At 55.1% G+C, this 7925-nt stretch overlaps 1 protein-coding gene and 1 long non-coding RNA gene across 6 annotated transcripts in view; one reads left to right on the top strand and one right to left on the bottom strand.

The window, feature by feature from the left end:
- Positions 1 to 6: 6 nt before the first annotated feature.
- LOC107200149 lies at positions 7 to 2370 on the top strand. 3 transcript variants are annotated; one of them, XR_001519526.2, is made up of 3 exons: positions 7 to 446; positions 801 to 2045; positions 2196 to 2370. It is a non-coding gene; the product is annotated as an uncharacterized LOC107200149 (long non-coding RNA). The 3 variants fall into 3 exon arrangements; XR_004500261.1 differs by having other exon boundaries at positions 7 to 2045; XR_004500262.1 differs by having other exon boundaries at positions 7 to 2045; positions 2193 to 2370.
- The window catches only part of KIF9 (kinesin family member 9), a 21069-nt gene continuing 15190 nt past the window's right edge, over positions 2047 to 7925 (bottom strand). For all 3 annotated transcript variants that reach the window (XM_015618220.2, XM_015618222.2, XM_015618221.2), the window contains 5 exons: positions 6225 to 6433; positions 5337 to 5516; positions 3797 to 3912; positions 2922 to 3026; positions 2047 to 2259 (listed from right to left, as the gene is read on the bottom strand). In XM_015618220.2, coding sequence (XP_015473706.1) covers positions 2152 to 2259; positions 2922 to 3026; positions 3797 to 3912; positions 5337 to 5516; positions 6225 to 6433 — 718 coding nt within the window. In that variant the 3' untranslated portion in view covers positions 2047 to 2151. The remainder of the gene's footprint in view (positions 2260 to 2921; positions 3027 to 3796; positions 3913 to 5336; positions 5517 to 6224; positions 6434 to 7925) is intronic.

Here is a 7925-nt window from a genome sequence, read left to right as displayed (position 1 = left end):
CCGGGAGCCCTCCGGGAGCGGCCGCCGAGCCCCGGGCCACGCCGGCATCGGGCCCGCCGTGTCGGTCAGCCGCGGCTCCGCCGGGAATTCGCTCGGCACGCAGCGGGATCAGCCCCGAGATCGCCCAGGCCACGGCGGGGACCGCGCCGGAATCGGCCGCGGTGCCACCGGGATCCCAGCGGGATCAGCCGCGGCACCGCCGGGACTTTCTTGGGAGCATCCTGGGAGCGGTGCAGGGATGGCACGGCGGAATCAGCCTGGGTGTCACTGGGATCCCAGCGGGATCAGCCGCGGGACTGCCGGCATCTCCTCCGGGTCAGCCGCAGCACCGGCAGGATCTCCCCGGGATCGCGCCTGGGTCACGGCCAGCACCAGCCACGGGATCCCTCGGATCTCCCCGGGATCACCAGGACCGCACCAGCCTCACCCTGCGATCGCCACTGCAGGTTCAGCCACACTATTCCCGCGATCTCAGTGGGATTTCCCTGCAGGATCTCCTTGGGATCACTCCTGGGATCCTCAGGAATCACCGGGAGCAGATGGGAGATCACCGGGGCCGCAGCCGGATCAGCTGCAGGCCTGCCGGGATCACCGGGGCTACACCTGGATCGCTCAGGGAACAGGGCAGGATCTTCCCGGGATCTCTCAGCATCTCGCTGGGATCACCCCCAGGACCACACCAGGATCACACCCTGAGATCACACCCGGACACCAGCACCCCTTGGCACCAAATCCCTGGGGCAGTTCCAGGCCCCATTTGCCCTAAAAATCACTAAAACCCCTCTTTTTTCCTTTCACAGGTCATTTCCCCATCTTCTCAATCCGTGGGAGAGCTCCTCCATGGAATGGTGCTGGAGCACTTCAGGAGACCCAGCTGCTTCTGGGATGTTTGTTCACATGGAATCTTCCAAACCACATTTACAGCTTCCAAGACTGAGATTTCTGGGATTTCCCCAGATTTGGGAGCACGGTGTGGGCAGGAGGGACCCACAGGGATGAAGCGGGAAGCAGAGGAGGGCTGGGTATAAGGAAGGACAAAGAAAGGTTTGGTTCCAATCCCCTGGAAGTGTTTTCTTGGGAAATCCAGCCTGGCCTGAATTCCCAGCAGCTTTTTCAGCCTCTGGAATTGGATGATTTCAAGGAAAAGGTGTTTTCTGGGATGTTCTCCAGCGCCCTTCCAGGGCCCAGGTGCTGTTATAGGAACAGAGGGAAGCTCCAACAAATTCCAGCAAACCGAGCACCGCGAGCACCGCGGGTTCATTCTCTTTCCCAATTTTCCATGGAAAATCTGGGATGCCCAAATGGGAGCTGCTCCCACCGTGGCTGGTGCTGGTTTTGGCAGCGGGAGGTTCCCCAGGACGCTGGAGCACAGGGCGTTGACTTTGGGGTTTTCAGCTTCCCAAACCATCTGGAGGGAGCTGGAGGGGCTCATCCTGGAGCAGAGGTGACTCAGGGGGAACCTCCTGGCTCCCTGCAATTCCCTGGAAGAAGGTTGGAGTCAGGAGAGGTTGGGCTCTGCTGACAGGATGACAGGGAAGGGCCTCAAGGGGAGGTTTGGGTGGGATTTTGGGAATATTCCCCCTGGGAAGGGCTCTCCAGGCCTGGCCCAGCTGCCCAGGGCAGGGGTGGAGTCCCCATTGCTGGAGGGATTTCAGAACCCTGTGGATGTGACACCTGGGGACACGGTCAGGGGTGGCTTTGGCAATGCTGGGGGATGGTGGGACTTGTTCTTGGAGGGCTTTTCCAACCAAAACCATTCCGTGATTCCCCAGAAATGAATCTTTGTTTCATTCCCTTCTCCAGGCAGATCCAACAGGCCAAGCCATGACTTTGTTGCTCCGATGGGAACAAGCCCAGGAGAGCTTCAGCTGCAGCACCAGGAAAGAGGGAATCAGGAGCAGCCTGGCTTGTCCACAGCAACCCCTGTGCCGTGACCCTGCCTTTTCCAGAGGCTCAGGAAAACCACTGGTGCTGTTGGACCTCCCTGGCTCCCGGCCTGTCCAAACATCAGCATCGATCCCCAAAAACTCCCTGCCTGCCCAAAGGTTGGCTGCTTCGCTTTTCCCGCTGTTTATTTTGAGAAATGGATGGTGGATGTGGACATGAGGCACTTCCTGAGGTGGCATTCCTTTGGGAATGCTGGGATCCAGGCTATGGCATGGGCAGGAAGGACAGGGCTTTCTTCTTCCCAGCAGCCGGGACCAGTCCGGGTTTCCTGCGCATTTTCCGGAGAGCTGCCATGGACCTGTTGAAGGTTTGCTGGGAACAGGGAACACAAAGGGATCACTCAGCTCAGCTCAGCTCTCAGAGAACACTCCTCACCTGTAAAAGCTTCTTTCCTGAAAAATAAAAACTAAATTCCTTCCCAAACTCTGTTGGAAAAAGCTGGGAAAATCCCCACCCCACCAGCATTGCTCTGTTGATAGCAGATCCCAGCAGGCTCCAAGGAGGGGATAGAAATCCCTAGGAAATTCTCCAGAGCCCCAAAAAGCTGTGTTTGAGATGTTTTCATGGAATCCCAGAATGATTTCAGTTGGAAGGGACCTTCAGGATCATCCTGATCCACCCCCTGCCATGGCAGGTACACCTCCCGCTGTCCCAGGCTGCTCCAGCCCGGCCTTGGGCACTGCCAGGGATCCAGGGGCAGCCCCAGCTGCTCTGGGAATTCCATCCCAGCCAGGAATTCCTTCCCAATATCCCATCCAAGCAGTGGGAGCCATTCCCTGTGTCCTGTCCCTCCATCCCTTGCCCCTCTCCAGCTCTTCAGGGCCTGGGAAGTCTCTGGGGTCTCTGGAGCCTTCTCCAGGCTGAACATTCCCAGCTCTCTCTGGGTGAATTTGTTCTGGCTTGGAGCAGCCTGGGACAGTCACTGGATGATCCCAATCCATCCTGGGATTCTCCCAGGGCCCAGCTGGGGTTACCTTTTGGTCCATGTTCATCCTGGCCCTGTAGAAGGACACAGAGCGCGGGCAGTCCGGCAGCACCGTCCCCTGCATCCGCTCAAACTTGTCCTGCTCATCTTCACCCTGCCAGGGAAGAGAATTCCCATTCCAGGTGCAAACCACACTCCTGGAGACCTGGGACAAGGATCCTGTTTGCTGCACCCAGCACCAGCTCAGCCAGGGAAACTGGAAGTGAGAGGTTCCCCTGTGCACACCTCGGAGGAGCAGCTCTGGGCAGGGCTTTGGGCAGAAACCTGCAAGGGTTGGGATTTTCCCACAGGAAAAATGAACATTCCCAGCTCTCCCAGCCTGGCTCCAGAGGGGCTCCAGCCCTGGAGCAGCTCTGGGGCCTCCTCTGGATCTCTCTGGCAGCTCCAGGTCCCTCCTGTGCTGTTGGATCCAGGGCTTGGGGCAGCTCTGCCAGTGGGGAATCACCTCAGAGGGGCAGAATTCCCCCTTCTGGTCCCACCTGGAATCCTGGGGAACGGGGAGTTGAACAGAAATGTGCTTTTCAGGATGAGCAAAGAGCCCGTGGTGGCTCCTGCCACAGGACTGGTACTGACCACAAGAGTTTGGCTGCAAACCTGGGATCCCCCAGGAATCAGGCTCCCAAACTTCCCTGCACCCCCAGGCACTTTGCCCAGCTCCTGATATTCCACAGAGCCCAGGAGCTTCAGGCACTGTCCTGATTTAGCCTCTGAACAGTGCAGGGAATGTGACAGCAGGATGTGGCTCCAGATATTCCCTTTGTGCCTCCTTCTCTTCTTTTTCTCCTCCTCCTCTTCCTCCTCCTTCCACAGGCTTCCTCATTCCCTCACCTCCCCAGACATCAGCAGAACTCCGGGATAACTCACCAGGCACGTGACTCTGTTGATGGGAATCATCCCAGGTGTGATGTTCCCACCAGGCTTCAGAGCTTCCCTCACATGTTCAGGGATAAGGAAGGATTCGTTGTACCAGATCTCAAACTCTGGGAAGCAAAGAGGGGCAATTAATGGCTGTAATTAATGACAGCACGGATTGGTTCTCCCTGTGGATCAGGTGGGATCGCAGACAGGAACTCAGAACTCCAGAATTTGGAGTTTAAACAATTGGAAAAGTGATTTTTTTGTTGTTGTTGTTTAATGAAGGAGGCTGTTGGAGGTGGTGGCCAGCTCTGGGGACAATCCCTGGCCATGAGAAGGCTCCTGCAGCCCCCAGAATCCCTTTGGAAGCAGGGCTCGGATTTCAATCCCACGCACTCCAGCACAGCCGCCTGCCATCCCATAATAGGCAGTGAGAACACACAGCAGGTGGGAATTATGTCCTTATTAATCCTGGGCATTTCCCTGCTCCTGCTCTGGGTGAGTCCTGGATGTTTGAACAAACATCTGGAGAGCCCAAAAAGGCCAAACCCGGCTCCAGCGGGCACAGCTGTGACCGTCCTGCCCATCCCTGGAATGATGGGAATGATTATCCCACTTCTTCCAGCGTGGGATGGATCCAAGCTGTCCCCTGGGAAATGCTGCCATGTGCACAGCATCCAGATCTTTGGGATTCTGCAATTCCTACAGGGACAGGCAAACCCAGGGATACAGCAGGGGCAGCTGGAATCCACAGATTTCAAGGTGGAGCCCAGCAGGAATTTGCAGGAATTTCCCAGGAAAAGCTCTTTTTCCTGCTAAGGATGCAACTCTGGAACCTGGAAATCACATAGGGACAGAGGAAATGTTGGGAATCCAGAGGCAAAGTCCTATCCCAGGGCAATTCCTTAACCACCACCTCTATTTAATAAAATCTGGGATGAGATCTGGGGCCAGCAGTGTAAAATTCCTTGTGGGAGGCTTTTCCCCCGTGTAAGGGGGGCACCAAGGAGTGGAGGGACATTATCTGGGAGAGAGGAGCTGCAGGAATTCCAGGTTAGGTCAGAAAACCCCACCTGAAACAGATAAAATCCAGTCTGGAAGGCAACAGGAAAAGGGACAACAGAGAATGGTAATTTGGCAAGGACAGGACAATTTGTAATTGGTAAAAGGTCATTTGGTAATTTAAAGGTAAATTAAAATTTTGGTAAATAAAAGGTAATTTAAAATTTTAAGAGGTAATTTGGAGGGACAGGACATGGGGAGCAGCTTCCACTGCCAGAGGGAGGGGAGAGATGGGATATTGGGAAGGAATTCCTGGCTGGGATGGAATTCCCAGAGCAGCTGTGGCTGCCCCTGGATCCCTGGAAGTGCCCAAGGTTGGACAATGGGGTTTGGAGCAGCCTGGGACAGTGGGAGGGGATTGGAACTGGATAAGATGATTTGAAGCTGGACAACCCAAACCATCCTGGGATTCCATGGAGTTTGGGAGTGCTCCAGTCTGGATTTATCCCAGCTGAGCTGGAGCCTGCTGGGCCCTGGTGCTCCGTACCTGAGATGAGCCTTTTCCGACACTTATCCAAGAGCTGCTGACCATACTGGATCTCTGCCTTCAGGTTCCTCAGCTCAGTGAAGGCAGCCCTGTGCTTCTCCTTCAGCTCCTTCAGCTTCAGGATGAGGGAAAACTCCTTCTCATCGATGATCACCTGTCCGTCCTCATCCGTGTATTCTCCTGGAGAGGGGGAAAAGGAAAAGGTTCTGGTGAGGGTGGAGAGCTCTGATGGAGGGTCTGACTTGGCTCCCAGGGGAAAAATCCCTGGGATTGTTGAAATGGGAGGCACAGAGAAGTTGTGGCTGCCCCTGGGTCCCTGGAAGTGTCCAAGGATAATGGGAATTCTGGAATTAAATGTCTGTGTCGCTATAGGACACGGAATGATTCACATGGACACGGTTTAATGTATGATAGGGAAAAATGTACTTTTATTTTTCTAACTCTGGTATTTATAGATTTTTGACAATGACCAGGGGTTGGATAGCTAGGTTACTACCTTCCCAATCACTCTGGCCATGTGAAATGTCCATTAAAAGATGTTTCTTAAAAAGAATGTATAAACATCTATGTTTATAGTTACTTTCCTGGGAAAGTGGCTAAAAACGATGAAAACAAGATCAGAAAGTTTAATTTTCAGGGCAGCATCTCTGGACATCTGAGTAAAATCAAGCCTTTTAAACACCATGACAGAAATTACTGTCTAATTTATCCAAGACCAGGTTGGATTTGGTTTGGGACAACAGTGGGAGGTGTCCCTGCCCATGGCAGAGGTGGAGTGGGACGATCCTTAACATCCCTTCCAATCCCAAACCATCCCATGGTTCTCTGACCACCCAGAACTGCTGGGAGCCCAGAGCTCCATCCCTCTGTCCCCTGCTGCCTCCTCACCCTCCTGCCTCCTCTTCCTCTTCTGAGCCTCCAGAGCCTCCTTGATCGCCTCCATCTGCTGCTTGATGCGTTTGATCCTCTGGACCACGGAATGGCTTCTCTTCTTGCGGGAGATGAGGAGCCTCTTGTTCTCCCTGAAGATCCGGTGGATCTCCCGGCCAGCCTCCTTCTTAAACATCTCAAACGCTTCCTGCTTGGGTAGAGGGGACCTGAAACCAGATGTGGACACAGGAGGTCAGCCTGTCCTGCCCTGCAGCCTGGAATTCTGGAATGGTTCAGGTTGGATCATCGAGCCCAACCAACCCTGAGTTCTGCCAAGAACAGCCCTGACATCGTCCCCAAATGCCACATCCACAGGGATGTCACATCCTAACAGGGATGGGGACTCCACCCCTGCCCTGGGCAGCTGGGCCAGGCCTGGACAGCCCATTCCAGGAGGGAATAATCCCAATTTCCAACTTGAACCTCCCCCTGAAGCCATTCCCTCCTGTCCCTGTTCCCTGGGAGCAGAGCCTGACCCCCCCTGGCTGTCCCCTCCTGCCAGGGACTTGTGCAGAGCCAGAAATTCCCCTGAGCCTCCTTTGCTCCAGGCTGAGCCCCTTCCCAGCTCCCTCAGGAATTCTCCAGCCCATTCCCAGCTCCGTTCCCTTTCCTGGACTCACTCCAGCCCCTCCAGGTCTCTCCTGTCAGGAGGAGCCCAGACTTGGACGTTCCCATGCCAACCCCAACACCCGCTGTGCCCCAGGCTACCCCCAGAACAAAGTTCTTGACACAGACACCATATTCCTCAGGAGATGCCTCAGAACTGAGAATTCCCTGGAAAGCCTGGCTTTCATGGGTTGAATTTCCACAAAAATAATGGATATTGTTCCTCCCTATTGTTAAACAAATGCCTTTGCTCTTCCCAGGCTGCATTCCCAGCACGGAGCAGTCTCCTCTGGAGCCAAACCCCACAGCTCCAAGAGCAGGTCAGCTCCACAACATTGCTGCCATGCCCTGGAAGTCCTGCCTGTGTCCCAGGTGGGAATTCCAAGTGCCATTCCCGACTTTTCTGTGGATTGGCTTTGATGCCAGCGTGTCCCTGTGAACACCTGCTGTCATTCCAACAGGAGCCACTCCAGGCAAGAAAAAAAAAAAAAGGGAGAATCTCACAGCCCACAGATGCTGCTCTGTGCTGTGGATATTCCTGGAGAGCAGGATGGATTTGGGAGCAGAAAGCAGGAACAGAAAACCATGGAATGATTTGGGTTGGAAGGGACCTTAAAGCTCATCTCGCTCCAACACAGGTGCACATTCCTCACTCCAAACTGCAGCTCCTGCCTTCCCTGAGTGACCTCTTAAGGGCATTTTCCAGCTCCTCCAGGGCTGTGTGGCAGCATTCCCGTGCCAAATCCTGGCACAGGGCTGTAAACAACAGCCCCTGGGCAAGGAGCCACGGCTGCAGCTCCCAGAGGCTGCTCTGAGCTGCTGGAAGGGCTCTGGGATGTGCCTGTGCAGCTGCAGCCGCCTGTCCTGCCAGCCCTGGGAATGCTGAGGGACACAAATCCCCTGGAGAGGCCCTGGAGGGAATGGAAACACAGGGAGCAGCTCCAGGAGGGAATTCTGCAGCAGCTTTACTGCTCTGCTGGAAGGCAGAAAGGACAACCTGGGCTGGTCCCAGCGTGGGCAGCAGGAAATGGGGAATTCTGCCCCTCTGCACAA

Source organism: Parus major, chromosome 2 (genome assembly GCF_001522545.3).
Source record: "Parus major isolate Abel chromosome 2, Parus_major1.1, whole genome shotgun sequence".
Lineage (NCBI taxonomy): Eukaryota > Metazoa > Chordata > Aves > Passeriformes > Paridae > Parus > Parus major.
The sequence above is the reverse complement of the archived record's forward strand: the minus strand, read 5'-3'. Positions and strand labels throughout refer to the sequence as shown.